Source organism: Leiobunum rupestre, chromosome 11 (genome assembly GCF_980474605.1).
Source record: "Leiobunum rupestre chromosome 11, qqLeiRupe1.1.hap1, whole genome shotgun sequence".
Taxonomy (NCBI): Eukaryota; Metazoa; Arthropoda; class Arachnida; order Opiliones; family Sclerosomatidae; genus Leiobunum; species Leiobunum rupestre.
In genome coordinates, this window is record NC_143394.1 from 3,046,643 (window position 1) to 3,062,860 (window position 16,218).

General features: G+C 40.6%; 1 protein-coding gene across 1 annotated transcript; it reads right to left on the minus strand.

Annotated features, from left to right (window-relative positions):
• Window positions 1-940: 940 nt before the first annotated feature.
• LOC149921122 (gastric triacylglycerol lipase-like) lies at window positions 941-13,008 on the minus strand. Its single transcript, XM_090163931.1, has 5 exons — window positions 12,963-13,008; window positions 12,736-12,894; window positions 2,567-2,638; window positions 1,718-1,786; window positions 941-1,186 (listed from the first exon to the last, which is right to left on the minus strand). Exons 2-5 carry the CDS (start codon window positions 12,775-12,777, stop codon window positions 941-943), a joined length of 429 nt encoding a protein of 142 aa, XP_090020057.1. The 5' UTR covers window positions 12,778-12,894; window positions 12,963-13,008.
• Between the last annotated feature and the right edge of the window lie 3,210 nt (window positions 13,009-16,218).

The following is a 16,218-nucleotide window of genomic DNA, read 5'->3' on the forward strand; positions in this document are numbered from 1 at the left end:
TTTCCGGGTTCCTGTTCCAGTTGAAGTTCTAAGCCTGGGCGAGCAGAATTCTGAAGTTTCGGATTGCGCAGATGTGGAATTCAGATCCGTGAAAACCTTGGAAGACGAAGAACTCAATCCCGTTCATACACCAGTTGCCAGGAACCAGTTGCTGGCCCAGTTCTAAGGGTCGTTCAAGGTTAATGAAAGCGCTTTCATACACCGTTTGATCTTCTACAAAAAATTTTTTGTTCTGTGTCGCTGTATCACGAAAAGCAGAAGTATGACGTAGAAGTATCGACGCCGTCAAGTAGTAGAAGACGATGAATAAAGATGTTTTCATCGAGGGTGAGTGTTGAAGCTATTGCGATGCAGACTTAATTCTACCCGATAAAAAACCCATATGTCGCTTATCTAACCTGGTATGGTTTATTTTATTTATTATACATAAATGTTTTAAGCCTTTTGTATATAAGCATGAATCGCGTTTAATAAACATCAGTTCACTTAATTGAGTATAACACTACAGTGATCCGTTGCATCAACTTGGCTGGTGTTGAATCAACTACTTGAACTAAGACTTATTAGAGATATCAACGTCTTAAGTTTGGTGGCTATTTTTCAAGATGACATGGGCTATATTAGATCCTCAATACCTTTCAATCCGGTAATTTTCACCAAGAATAATTTTACTTCTTCGCTTAAAAGAAATTTTATATTTATCGAGCACTTTTTTGACATAAATCTTTAATGCTATTTGGATGGCGCCCAGTCCCCCTCATGCTCGACGAGTTAGCTGCTTCCGCCTGATACAATCAAATATGCCCGGTGTCTCACTGGTTCCCCAAAGATGACGTTTTACAGTGACGTTCCCCCCATCCCCCCTCTATAGTCATTCTCCCTTAATATAATTAAAACCATTCTTGGATAAATATTTAATAAAGTAGACTCAAAAAACATATCATCTATTATCTTGGAAACGTTGCACAATGAATTTGTAGACGAATTTGAAGGCGTCTACAGCAAATAAAAAATCGAAGTGCTGATAATTATCTATTTCAACGATGAAATCTTCCACCAGGACGCCAGGGTTCAAATTCTGTCGCAAGAAGTCAATGTCTTTTTGCGTGGCCAATGCATCACCGTTGCTACTGTAGAAGGCCAAAGGAGCCGTTATTTTGCTTACATCGTACTCCGGTGGTACTTCCTGAAAGAAACGAGAACACTTTAAAGGGAAAATTACGTAACTCAAAAAAATTAGTTTTCCGACTTTCCCCACCATCGCGGATGAAAGACTAACAATTCGATAAACCTCCACCGTCTAAATAAAGTAACCAAGAGCCTGGCCCCCTAATTTTAATAAGCCTTAAAATCATTACCACATATTCCAAATTAAAATTAATCCTACTATTATAAATGAGAAAAACAAGTATTAAATTTCTAGTGAACCTTCAAATAATTAGTAAGTGAGGTTCCGGAAATGTGATATGTGACGTAACACACTTTATTGCGATGCATCGTTTGAGAGCTGCCTAAACGATAGCGAACAGCCCTTGGAAACGAGTAGGGCAAACGTCTACGGGTGAAGCGTATTATTCGATACAATCTACGCTCTTACAAGTATCACTACACGTTTTCGAGGGGCTACTTAACCCGTCTTCAATCTTTGCACTAGATGTTCTACCTTCTATACCCATTTTTTACACTCGACTTTACAAATTACGGAAACCTTTCGTACCGATCCGTATTTCGCTAAATTCCTTTCCGAGCCAAGGTCGTACATTTGAAAGCGATCAGACGAGATAATCTAAAGTTTAAGAAAACGAAATAAAGTTAATTAATTGATTATTTCAAGATATAATTTTAAAAATTGTCATTTTCTAAATATACGCTATAATTTAATTTCAAATCCCCATTTCACACTCGGCGAAATATACTTACAATTTTACAGGCATTTCTCCTGCAAGCAGAGTTATTCAAATTAAGGAGAATCAATTACTAACATATCTTTCATCGTTATTGAACCAACTTATTAACTTAGATAATCTTATTTACCAAAGAAAGCTACAATTTTAAATACATATTTACCGAAAATATTATTTAATAAGTAAAGTTTACTAAATTATTTTCGTAATTAACGACCCCACAATTTGTTACTTATTTTTAACAGACTTCCGTTTAACTGTGCCAATAGAGGGCACTGTGAACAAATCCTCCTCTCTCACCTAGGTGAAGCGAATAAAGTCTGACTTATTGTAGGATAAGCATGTAGCGTCTTAATCTTACCACATAAAGGTTGAATAACCCTGCCCGAAGATTATGAAGTGCCCCGCTCGAACGAATCATTTTAGCCACTAAACTAGAAGGAGCGCCGCGGCTGAGGCTCATAAATGGGAATTTTGCCAAAACTGATAGAAATAGAGGCTCCTACGCACTTTACTCTAAAACAACCTAAAGCGCTCCTAGTGGCAAACAAATGAATTCGTCTATCCACCATTTAATGTCCTTCTTCATACTCCCATTAAAGGGTAGTTACGGAGTAGTTTGAAGGAAGATTATATTTTGTAAAATGAAAAATTTAAAATACCTGGGCGTAATGGACCATGGTGTAAGAAGATGTTCCAGAGATTGAGTGGTACACATAAACCGGAAGTCTCGTCTGAAACAAACAGGGTTCCGTAAATTATAAGGTTACCAATGCCCAATGGGAAATAATATAAAAAGCCGTTAACACGAAGGGGTAAACCCGAGGTCGATGCCGTGGGGCTGATCACTCCGCGTAATCGGTGTACAGAGCCGTACCTTTGACTGTACTAATGGGATTACGCGTAATCTTTGAAGTCCCTGCCTTTGGCAGTGATAATCTAAGCGTAATCCGGTGTACAGATTTTCTAAGAGTGGTTAGTCCCTCGGTCGATGCCCACCCGCGATGTGTATAGCCCCATTCTTGCTGGTTTTGGCGACCTTTAAAGCTCTCTAGATGTTTGGACGACCATTTAGGGAGTATCTAGACGTTTAGTTGAACAGGTAAAGAAAACGAGTACACTAAGAAATAGCCGTAATTTTTCATAGCTATATTAATACCAAATTTACGACAAGGAAACATTTAAAATGACTGAATTACTTCTAAACATTTAAAGCAGCGTTCAGACTATGTGAAAATATTACGTTAGCATCGGTCGTGTTGTTTCGGTTATGTTGGTCGCGTCGGTTCGTTCATTTGACTGTTCAGAAAGGAACCAACCTTGCATGGAGATTAACATAAAAAGTGATTGTTCATCCAATCAGAGCTCAGTAATAACGGCGGAAAAATTTAAATAATTTTTTATCCAAGTCTGATTGGTTATAGTATTTCGATGGTTCTAAAGGTCGCCACTACGTAGAGTCAGCGCTGATGAGGCATAAGGCTATTTGTCTGCTACGAGATTTTTGAGCGCAAGGAAATGCAAAAATATAAACGACACGCGCGAAAATTTAATGTATCTGTTGAGAAGTCTGAACGGTGTAAGAAATCGAAAGAACCGACACGATCGACGCAAACGTAATATTTTCACCTAGTCTGAACGCTGCTTTACGGACCGTCAAATGTGGATTATACGGTAAAATAACATTACATTATATTATAACGTTATCCCACAAAATTAAATACAATCAACTCCTAAAATCAAAACTGCTAAAGCAGATCTATTACTTTCAATCTTTGAGTATCATATTAAAGAACGACCTAACTCTTGTAATAAATTACGATTTCAATTATCCACTCTCTAGTGATAAGATTACTGCGTAACCTGTAGGTTTTCGTAAATATAAAAATTCTTCTAACTTCACACAAGCAGTGCCAGACTTTGAGATCCTGGGCCCCTAGGCAGATAATTAGTCTGGGCCCCTTTTTAGAAAAATAATAAAATTTTGATAATTGTAAAACAAATTTTTCAACGCAGTTCAACATAGCATTTTTTAAATTTTAATTATGATTGATATTATAGGTTCGTGCCTTCGTTAACGGTACTTAAGGTCACTGGAGGGGCCCATCCTTGGAAGGGACCCTCCAGTGAGCCTTGGCGGAAATACGGCCCTGCACGCAAGACAATATTTCGATTGGCAACCAGAATGTTTGTTTTACACCACCAGATTAATTATAGTAGTTGCGAAATACTAGCAATCAGCTACTCCAACTTTCACATTAAGAGTCCAGAGCAGGACTTGTTCACAAGATTTGAATGGCGTGTTAGCGTCTACAATTACCGACAAACTTATTTTAATTGAGGTAAACTAAAAACATCCCTAGGGCGCTAGTCTAGCTGGGACGGAGTGTATCATACGTAAATGAAAGATAATTAAGATTTAAATAGAAAATATTGTATGATTAATTATTAATAGTTAAACAGTTATAAGTATTTATAAAAAAGTATGTTACAGATACTAGCTAATCAACGGTATAATGGCAAAGTTTGATGCAATTACATTTGTATTTATTGTTGTATTACCAAAGAAAACGAATTGTATTTTCGACTTTAATTTAACGGTCAAAAATACGAAATGTGGTTTAACCGTTAATTTAAGTATCAACTTGTTATGTTCTGATTATAATCTCTAGATGGCGCCAGCACCCCAATTTCTTATCACCCGTGTTTTTACACCCTTGACCGAGGGTTCCACTACTTCAAGGGATCGTGTACAGGCCCTGATTCCCCTATTCCAAATCACAAGAATCTGGGCGGGAATCTTAAATGTTTCCGGAATCAAAGAATCATCTTCGGATCTGGAATCATAACCGAATCATGGATTCTTACAGGGTACCAAATTCGAATCATACCAGTATCACACTCTAGTGATGGAATCTTTTTCGGTTAATCATAGTGGATATGAATCAGAATCGCGCCCGCTCGATCGCACCACAGAATCTTTGCTTAATCATCCATATATATTTTTCTTTTGTTTGCTACGTAGTTTACAAATCCATAACGAGGTCGGTGCGGGGATGGGGCGTTAGCCTTCCAAGGCTAGTGTGGATGGTGGATGGTGGGGGGTGCGTATGTCTTCCGAGAGGGGTGAAGTTTGACCCCACGTTTTTTTTACGTAGTATCATTTTAAAGGGATGCGCAACCTAATTTGCATTAAAACCGTAAAAGTTAGGTGTAGTGTGAATACTTACGACGTTAGTGAATGCTGATGCTGGTGGAGGGATACAAAACATCATAATCAGACTGATAATTTAAAATGCCGCAACGTAGGTTGCGGATCCCTTGAAAATTATAGTTTTGCATTTCCTGTTCCCTTTAAATATAAACAAAGAAATAACCTTTAATCAGAATCAATGAGAGATCAATTAGGAAATACGGAATTTAAGTAAATTTTTGATTATTTGGAATCTTAGCAGAATCTGGAAATCAGGCAGAATCAACGGATTTTTGGAATCAACGAGAATCAACTCGGAGATTCCTTGATTCCGAATCTTGTACGCTTTTTTCTCTAAGTGGCGGACCCCTCGCCCGTGACCCCACTAGAGCATTCAGATGATCAGATCTCATTTTCACCTTGTCTTGTTAATGAGCAGTAACATTGCCTTTAGTAAATGTAAATAGCCTGATTAAATCATTAGTTTATGGCATACTGTTTGACTATCATTGGATTCAATTAGTAACTGTTAAACTCGGGCTCAAGAGTAATTAGATTAACGTAAACAAATACAACAAAACTTGGCGACGGATTATTTTTACGATCCTTCGGCGACGCTTTGAATTATATGGCGACTCCACCCACCGTTTAGACGTTCTTTGTTTCAATCGAGCCCTTCGATGCTTCCTCGTGCGACGGGCCTACAAACATGGAGCGGGTCGACCTTTATTTTATCGCAAACTACGTAACAGTGGCCAAGCAAGAATAATAATCAGCTAGGCTAATTCCCAAGGCACCACCTTAGGCCTAAGTCATCATGCGACTTTTGAAGCCATTAATTCAGGTGGCCGGGTTACAATGCGTAGGAGGGTGGTGGCAAGCCCTACAGGGCACGCGTTCGAGCCAACAGCTCCCTACACTAACTATTACCGTTAACCTCAACAAGTTTTGGTGATTACCTTAAGATGATCCTCGAGAATCATTTATCGCCTAAGCCTTTGATTTTAGACGAACGCTTTCGCTTCAACACTTGCCGTCAACAGGACGGGCAAGAGGTGCATGCTTTTGTTGCGAAACTTAAACGCCTATCGGTGCGGTGTAATTTTGGGGCAAATCTAGATGATGTTCTATTTCAAAGCGACTACTGTCGGAGAGCGCTTTATCGTTTGACACCGCTATCTCTCTTGGAAACCACCGCTAAAATTCTGCCGAGCTCTGCGGTTCGGCCTCGGCTACACCCAGCACCGTGCACGCCGTTTGCTTTGCTTGACGCTCTTTTCCCTCTCGTCCTACTTTCAACACCTTTGCTCAAAAGTCGTGCTCGGACAATTTTCGCCCGTGGAGGAAAGTTTGGAAACGCACCTTGTTTTCGAGGCGCAAGAGCAAACCATTTTGAAGGCTCTTGCCGATTCAAACATGCTCAGTGTAATCAATGTAGACCACATGGCCACAATAAAAATATGTGCAAACAGAATTCTAACCGTACGCACAATTCAAAGCCAGATGAAAATAAGAATAAGAAAAACTGTTCATTCTCTTAGCGAGGAAAAGAACATGTCTGCAGGTTATTCTCGTTCCAAAAATGAAGGATTATGCTAACTTCAGAGAAAACATATTTACTATGAATACGGAAAATTCTCAAGGTCATGACGTCGATGTACCCATTTTTATAGAACTACAAGTTTTGATGGAACTTGATACTGGAGCATCCGTATCAGTAATACCTAAGAAATTATACAATGAAACTTTCAGCAATATTTCTTTAACTGAGAAAAAGCTTTCAACTTATAAAAAAGAAATAGTTCAACTATTAGGGGCTCTTCCGGCTACCGTTCGTTATGGATATCAAGAAATAAAAAAATGGCTTTATGTCTTAGAAGGAAACGGCATTCCACTGTTTGATAGAATCTGGTTAAGAAAAATTATTTTGGATTGGAAAAGCTGGCGCTCATTTTAAAGTTCCGAATCGAACTTAAACAAAATTAACGATCAGCCTGATAAGTTCAAAGAAATATTGGAAAAACACAAGAAAGTTTTTGATTCTTCATTGGGAAAATGAATAATTCCGAAGCACACCTTAACCTTCGCGATGGAGAACTTCTTAAGTTTCACATAGCTCGTAATGTTGCGTACGCTCTTCGCCCTCTGGTTGAACAAGAACTGGAACGTCTTGCAAAAGAAAACTTTATCAGTTCCATAAATTTAAGTGATTGGCAGTGCCGGATTTACATATGTGCTAAGTGTGCTGCAGCACAGGGCCTCGCCAGCGCTAGGTTTCCACTCTATCCCAAAAGGTTTTACAACAAATAATAGAGCCTTTCCACCTACAAAACGTTTGTTGTAATTGGCACTAGTTTTCCGAGACTGCGTGTTTTTCCTCTCCCCTCCTTGGTGAGTTAAGTTCATAGACTGGTTTGTAGTTATGGGTCTTCGTTGTACCAGCCACACCGGCCCTAAATGTCTTGTAACCCATAAGGGCATTGGCGCACTGGGAGATGTTAGCTCTGATCAAATGGTCCTATCTCCACCTCCGAATTCGGTCAGGTTTGGGCTGGATACTGAGCTTCGGCTCAGGCTAACGGAGAGGGTCCGTGCAAACTGACCGAATCGGCGGATTGGGTAGCCTGCTGAGGGGCGGCGGGCCTCCGTATGAGGGCACGGTGGTCCTGTTTCCCGGCCTTCTGGAGTCACACCGGGATCTCCGGTGCCAGCTGTGCCGGGTTACTCGGGCTGCTGTGTGCTCGTCGTTCCCCTTTAGGAGCTCTCTCCAAAGGGTTTGACTCTTTACCTTCATAGGTAGGGTGTCGGCTGAAGTTGCTACAGCATCCACTCTTAATCCCACTGCTGTGTGCGACGTGGGGATTGGTTCACCCATTGCTGCACCTTCTGCTGGGTTGAGTGGCTTGCGTCAAAGGTGCGACCATCAGTAGTAGGGTACTGCTACCCATGCTGGATTTGTGCCCTATCCGGGCTAGGTGGACGCTGGCGTAGGGCACTATGATGATTGGCCTCCGGTGGTATGGTCTCTGTTACTAGGTACACCGGGCTATAAATTCTGACACACTGTACCAGCCACACCAATAAAATCGTCACTTACGGAAAAACCGGTCTTTTTGATTGATTAGGCGTAATTTGTTTTCTGTTGTTTTGTGTATTAGAAAATTTTTCTTCCCGGTTTTTCCCTTTATCTTCCCCGATTGTTAACAAAGTGAACAAAGAATGAAAACGGCTGAATAATGAAAAGAAAAATCTAATTATTTACACGGAAAAAGTAATCAAATTCTTTATAATTTATTTTCAACAAGATAAATTAAAATGTTACTAGGGAATTAGATACTTCAGTAAGAGAGTGTATATTAATCTGAAAGGAAAGTGTAATCTTCCACTTCCACATTTATCGACGCTGCAGTTATATGCGGCTAAAATGGAGGTTAGACAAGGCTTCTTAGATGGTTTTTAAAATAATGCTAAATATTGGATATGATCTACCAGAATTATAAAAAAATGTTGTTTTAAATTTCGATGAAGTTAAAGTTCGCTCCTTATACGAATATGATCAGAAACAAGACTAAATTATTGGAAAACATTCTCAATTACAAGGAATAATGACCAGAGGGCTGTTTTCCCAGGTTTTGATAAAAAAATTACAAAACAAATCTTAAACACAGCTATAACAAAGCTACGAGATGCAGGGTATATTGTCAAAGCATGCGTGAGTGATATGGGTGGTTCAACCATAGCACTTTGGGGAGAGCTGGGGGTCACAACATCTAGAACCCTTTTTTGTAGTACAGCCGTTCCCGATGAACAAATCTATGGTTTCGCTGACGCGCCACATTTGTTAAAAGTAATTTGGAATTGGTTTTGGAATTACGGGTTTCACATAAACAATGTGGAAGTTAAGAAAGATAAAATTCTTAAATTGTTAAAGAATGAAAATGGAGATATTAAACTAAATTACATCTAGACTGCTTTAGAACTGAGCGTCAAAATGTGTGGTTAGCCGCAGAGATAATGTCGCATACTGTTTCCACCGCTGTTAGGAGAATGTAAAAAGGAAATGACGAAACTTCCAGAAACTGCTGATTAATTTCATTGATACCGTTAACAAATGGTTCGATATATTAAGTAGATATAGAAAAAATGATGGTTGAAAAAGCAGTGTTGGAGTTGATTTAGGTGAGCAAAATGAAATGTTGACTAATATTATTCAACTAATGCAATCTGAGATGCATCAGTAAATCTCAGAACTGCTTGCAAATGTTCGAAAAAGGAGTAATAGGTACTTCTAAATATCTTCAAAGTTTATGGTTTGACGTCCACTACGCATACTGAACAACTTATTTACCTTAATCAAGACTCCCTTGACAACATTTTTTTCCCAATTGAGAACTCACGGAGGCTTGGACGATCACCCTACGCCCCTAAACGCCCTGTATCGGATACGCATGATTATTCTTGGCAAGAACCCTGGAATCCTACAATGAAATTTGAATACGACTTCGCAAAGTAATGAAGAATATTTTGTAACGAATGTTTTCCGACAATCTGAAGTAACGATTGATTATTGACTTTGAATAACAATTATTCCTTGTTGAAAATTTAATATAAAAATTTTGCTATTCTTTTGACAAATAAAAACCAAGTAGTCCGTAATAACATAATTAATAACTCGCCACTCAGAAAAAAAACCCAAAAAGAACGTGATATTTTCCGAAAAAGAACCCAAAAAAATGAAAAAACTCACCACATAAAGTTCCTTGATTTCTTAAATTCCTACATTTTAAGTGATATGTTTAAGAAGTTCCCGTTTTAAATCGGATTAACATAACTATTTTACTTTTAGTTTAAAACAAGTTCATAATAAAGAACATGACTGTACGTCAATTTTGATACTTCAGTTTTCTGTTTTCATTCTTATTTAACACTGTGTTAATATATGAAAAATAAAATATCCCGCTGAAATATTCCTCTGGTCGACGACACATACATCAGATTATTGTATTTCTATACCCCAGTTCCGCTAGGCACTAATGGGGTACCACTAATTATACAAATTAATTTGTATCTTTTCGCGTATAGTTTATCATCACTCATCCCACTTTTTCTTTTTAATTAAATAAAAAGTTAAAACCACAATTAAGAAACATTTATAAATCCCTGTAAAAGGGGCAAAAAATTAAAAGGATTAAAACGGCGGTGTATAAATAAAAAAACATTAAAAAATCAGCAATCAACCTGGACAAAAGTCCCCGAAGTTGCATACTGAATAAAAACCGCATGATTTTCTCAAATACAATCATCGTGTCTGCAAGATTCATATCTCCAAAGTTGCCTCTAGGAACCAGATTGAGTGTTAATGGACAATTAACTAAATAGTGCTCAGAATTGCCTGTGTCAGACCCACAAACACATGCAGGACTGAGCACATGTCCTAAACTATGCAAGTAGTTAGGGAACTTGCCGTGCCCACTGAGAGCTTGCGTTGATTCCATTGTCGCCCACCTCAGGAATAAAATTCCTAGTAACAATGCCTTTAGTGCTGTCGCTCCAACAACTCTGCCAATACCTATTTTTAATGCCCCTCAAAAAAATTTAATACTACCATTATCCGGTTTTATAGAATGAATAATTTGATTCGCTAATGTGCCCTTGACCAACGCATCCGACTCCACGAGAAATCTCTACACGAGAGACTGGATGCCTTACCCAAGGGGCACCAGGGTAAAGAAAATTTCCACTTACAACATTGTATTCGCAGTGTTTAGCGCCCATCTGTTGGTAAAAGGACCGAAAGATGGTTGCTTCTCACTTACAATGTATTCTATCGGGGTTAAGTTGGCAATTACCAATAACGCATCGGTAGAAATTGTACGATAAGCTCAGCAAACTCTAAGAGCTGCAATTCGTTGGATTGACCTGAGCTTTCAAATCATTAAAGAATTATCTGTCTCGCGCCACCATGCGCCAGCATCGTAGGTGACAATATGCTCAATACAACCTTTGTATACCACCCTCAACGCTCTTTAATCCAGGCCCCACTCAACCTTTGCAAAGCAGGCAATGGACTGAACGAGACGAGTAACCTTATTCCTAACCTCCTCCAAGTGAGGCAAGAAGTACAAAGTTTGGTCCAAGATAACGCCCAAAACCTTAACGGTTTTGACATGAACGATTCTCTTATTGTTAAGAGAGAAAATTGGAAGCCGATTCATCGCCTTTGTTTTTGCAAAGGTGATTGCAACGGTCTTCTTTGCACAAAGTTTCAACTTATAAATTGTGCTCTACTGATTGAGAGTATCCAGAACTTCGTTACTGAGGACCTCAAGGCCACGCCTCGAAGAACTCCAGACCGTCACCTGTAGGTCATCCGCAAAGGCCTAAATAGCACTCGCAGTAGGGTAAACCCGGCTTAGAGCGCCATCCATCACTAAATTACAAGAACCCTGCAGACACCCTTTGGTGAGCCACTTACTAAGAACACTACCGCCTACATCAACCGAAGCAATTCTGTTGCTAAAAAATCTTTGGTATAAGTAATACAAGTTTCTTGGACAAGCAACCTGCTGGAGACTTGACAGGACCCCCGGAACCCCGACATTGTCAAGGGACGTCACATACAGGAGGCGTCTGCTCTTTTTACGGATTTCCCAACCGCGAATTCGAACCCCGATTTTTTTTCTTCAGATTTTGGTGGGAGCCCTGCCAACGCTACTCTAAAATAGATCTCAGTGAAGCTTTTATGCAAATTGCAGTTTATGACGAAACCAGCAAACTGTTAACAATAAATACAGCAAAAGAACTGTACAAAGTCAACAGGCATATGGAGTGGCCTATTCACCTGCAATATTCCAGAAAGTATACTTGAACAAGTTTTAACTGGATTAGATGGTACCTGTAATTTCCCAGATCATATCCTGGATACTAGTAAAGCCGACGAAGAACATTTGGAAAATTTGGATAAAGTACTTCAACGATTAAAAGACTATGTTTTGAGAGCACTTAAAGAAAAGTGCCGATTCATTGTCAACACTCTGTAATGTTTAGGACACATTATAGACTCTAAAGGATAACACCCAACAAACAAGAAGATTGATTCCATTAAAAAGGCGCCTATACCAACTGACGTTACGCAATTACGCTCATTTCTGGGGTTTCGTAAATTAATATTGGAAATGTATTCAAAATATCAGTATGAAGCTGTGACCTTTACACAAACTGTTGACCAAAACGGAAGAGTGGAATTGTACCGAATAATGCGATGAAGCGTTTTTGAGCATGAAGAACGAACTGGTGTCAAATCACGTGTTGGTCTATTATAATTAAATATACAGATACCGGTTTCGCCTTTATTGTACAAGATATGAAGCGTTTCAATATTATAACGATAGGTATTTACGATTTGTAACACACTCGCTGCTTGAAATAGAACAACTTCCGATAATCCATATCTATATCTCTGTTTCGACAGAAATATGTCGTTTTCAACCCCGAAGTAGTTAGCGAAAACTACAGCTTCGAAAATGATCACTTGACTCTGAACGTTGCCATTCAAACTTCCGGGGCACTTTGGTTAATCTTTCGCATTTGCTCTTCTGTAAATTACCGGTTGTTAAATAGACCAATTAATTTACTTACCCGGTTTAAGCGACCCGAGTCAATGCCACTAATAATGCCCATCAGGATGAAGCAAAGTTGATCGGTGAGACCATTTCCGCACGTCACGGCCGCTAATAAAGTAAACAGAGCGCCACTGGACGGGAAATACCCTTTTGTGCCGGTTAAGACGGTCAGAACCTGAAAAAAATTCCATTATTTTGCGCTAGTATTTTCAGTGAAATCGTAAATATGTCCAAGATATTTACCGTAACTAGGTCAGCGAATTGGTACAGCTGAACGAGAGGAGCGGAGGCATGTTTTAATTTCGCAATTGGACTCATACAAGCTGCAATTTTGATCTATAACAGGAAGAATGCATTTATTTGAAATACTTGGTGAGAAGAGAAGATTTTTAGAGTAGCACCTAATCGACCTTACGCTCTTACAATATGATCCTCCCCCCAAAAAGATCAAAATTGAAACTTTCGCGATTGAAGCACACGCTCGTGACCTTTTTCCTCCCCATCTGACGGATCGTCTTAATACAACCATTCACCTCAAATGCATATGTAAGGTAGTACCGCGTTATTTCAAATTAAAACAGTCTAACTTAACCTTTGTCCATTTACTAAGTCCAAGTGCCAGGGCAATATTAAGGCATGTACCAAAAGTGCCATGGCAGAGGGGCCCGAAATTCTACTTTGCATAGGACCCCCAAAAGAATTAATCCGACCCTGACAAGTGAACTTCCTATGGAATTTTAGGGGAAAAACCAACTTTGTTGTTATAATTGATCGGGTTTGGTGTCGCCAAGAGCATAAACAGAGCTGTTGTTCCCATGGAATGACCAACGCAATTCAACTGCCGTTGACCGGTAGTGGACAGGACAAAATCAATCATGGCTGGTAAATCCATCAGACCTATTTCGTCAATGCTTAAAATAAGTTGCAAAAATAAGTAAATGTAGGTTATTGAGTATATTTTCCATTTTCTAGATAATACTAAGTACTTTTTTTAAATTGGGACTAGTTGTTTTAGGTCTGGGAGATTTTGGGCGTGACGTAAGTTCTACTTCACTCCATACATAGCTATCACTAACTCACTCACTTATGGAACACAATAATAGCGTCAAGGTACTTCACAGTGTAATATAAACTGTTCACTGCCATAGATAACTTACAAATTATCTGTTAATCGGATAATGTTTGAATTCGCCAAAACATAGCTCTTCTTATTCGCGAAGTCAGTTGGTAGGCTATTCTACTTTCCCTTTACTCGAAGGCCCTCAAATTGCCTGGAAGTAGCCCCAAACACTAGGACTTAACTTTCGTAAAATAGTTAGAGGTTTAAAAGTGAGCCTGTAATTGATCAAATAAATAAGTCTACATTTATGAATGCGTCACATACAGTGTGTCAGAATTTATAGCCCGGTGTACCTAGTAACAAAGACCATACCACCGGAGGTCTATCATCATAGTGCCCTACGCCAGCGTTCACCTAGCCCGGACAGGGGACAAATCCAGCATGGGTAGCAGTACCCTACTACTGATGGTCGCACCTTTGACGCAAGCCACTCAACCCAGCAGAAGGTGAAGCAATGGGTGGACCAATCCCCACGTCGCACACAGCAGTGGGATTAAGAGTGGATGCTGTAGCAACTCTAGCCGACACCCTACCTACGTAGGTAAAGAGTCAAACCCTTTGGAGAGAGCTCCTAAAGGGGAACGACGAGCACACAGCAATCCAAGTAACCCGGCACAGCTGGCACCGGAGATCCCGGTGGGACTCGAAAAGGCCGGGAAACAGGACCGCCGTGCCCTCATACGGAGGCTCGCTGCCCCTCAGCAGGCTACCTAATCCGCCGAGGTGGCCAGTTTGTACGGACCCTCTCCGTTAGCCTGAGCCGAAGCTCAGTTTCCAGCCCCTACCTGACCTAAGTCGGTGGTGGAGAGGGGGCCATTTGACCAGAACTAACAGCTTCCAGTGCGCCACCACCCTTATGGGCCAATGCGTCACATACATGGACTAATAGATTTGTATACCCCCGTACCGTAAATAAATACATACCGGGGATTAATGCGTCACATACAGTGTGTCAGAATTTATAGCCCGGTGTACCTAGTAACAAAGACCATACCACCGGAGGACTATCATCATAGTGCCCTACGCCAACGTCCCCCTAGCCAGGACAGGTGACAAATCCAGCATGGGTAGCAGAACCCTACTACTGATGGTCGCACCTTTGACGCAAGCCACTCAACCCAGCAGAAGGTGCAGCAATGGGTGGACCAATCCCCACGTCGCACACAGCAGTGGGATTAAGAGTGGATGCTGTAGCAACTCCAGCCGACACCCTACCTATGAAGGTAAAGAGTCAAACCCTTTGGAGAGAGCTCCTAAAGGGGAACGACGAGCACACAGCAGCCCAAGTAACCCGGCACAGCTGGCACCGGAGATCCCGGTGTGACCCCAAAAGGCCGGGAAACAGGACCTCCGTGCCCGCATATGGAGGCCCGCCGCCCCACAGCAGGCTACCCAATCCGCCGAGGCGGCCAGTTTGCACGGACCCTCTCCGTTAGCCCAAACCTGACCGAAGTCGGAGGTGGATATAGGATCATTTGATCAGAGCTAACATCTCCCAGTGCGCCACCGCCCTTATGGGTTACAAGAGCCGAACCCCGACTCCCCGGTAAAGCCACCAGTTATTGCACACTCTAACCCATTTTGGGCAGTGGAATGCTTCCGACTGGGAAAGCCCTCAGGACGGGGTTTTTCGTAAGCTTAATCTTGACCGGAATCTCATCGTTGTCTCGGACGCCGTGAGTCACGCTACATCGCCCCCTCTCACCGACGCCGGTGACACAATAAAGAGTAAATATTACGTCCTAGTGATAAGAAGGTCTCCAATACGAGTTTTGCGGGTCGGCTCCAGAGACCTAAGTTACTGTACTGATGATAAAGACCTTTTCTGCGCCATACCTGAATTTCCAAAATTTGGGGTCATTCGTTTCTAGTGTGACGTGTTCTTGAGAGTAAATATTCCCTCGAAAGTTCCCCAAAAAGACGTCGTATCCAGCATCTGCAAGGATAGTGGCTGCCGAAAATAGTAAATAATATATCAATATTTTTTATTTTACTTTCGAGACGACAGCCCATTACCATTAAATAACTAGTTGTACCCCCCATTATGTCATCGTGAGACCAAAACAGATTGCCAAGTTCCAAGTTAAATTGCGAAAGGGATAAAACGGACGCTTTATAGCTTTTGTGCGAGGGTGTAGTTAAGGGAGCTTTTTGGGGGTTCAACCTCAAGACCCGAAATAGATCGAGGGAGGTTCAAAACGGATCATTTCTTTTAAGTCTAAAAGGGTATCCAGTTAAAATACCCCCCCCCCCAAAGTGAAATCCTCAATTTGCCCTCGCTTTTATGAAAAACCAGGATACGTGAAGAAGACCGGGATTTGATGATTCTACAGTAATGACAAATAGACTCAGACTACATTCGATACTTACTTTTTCGTT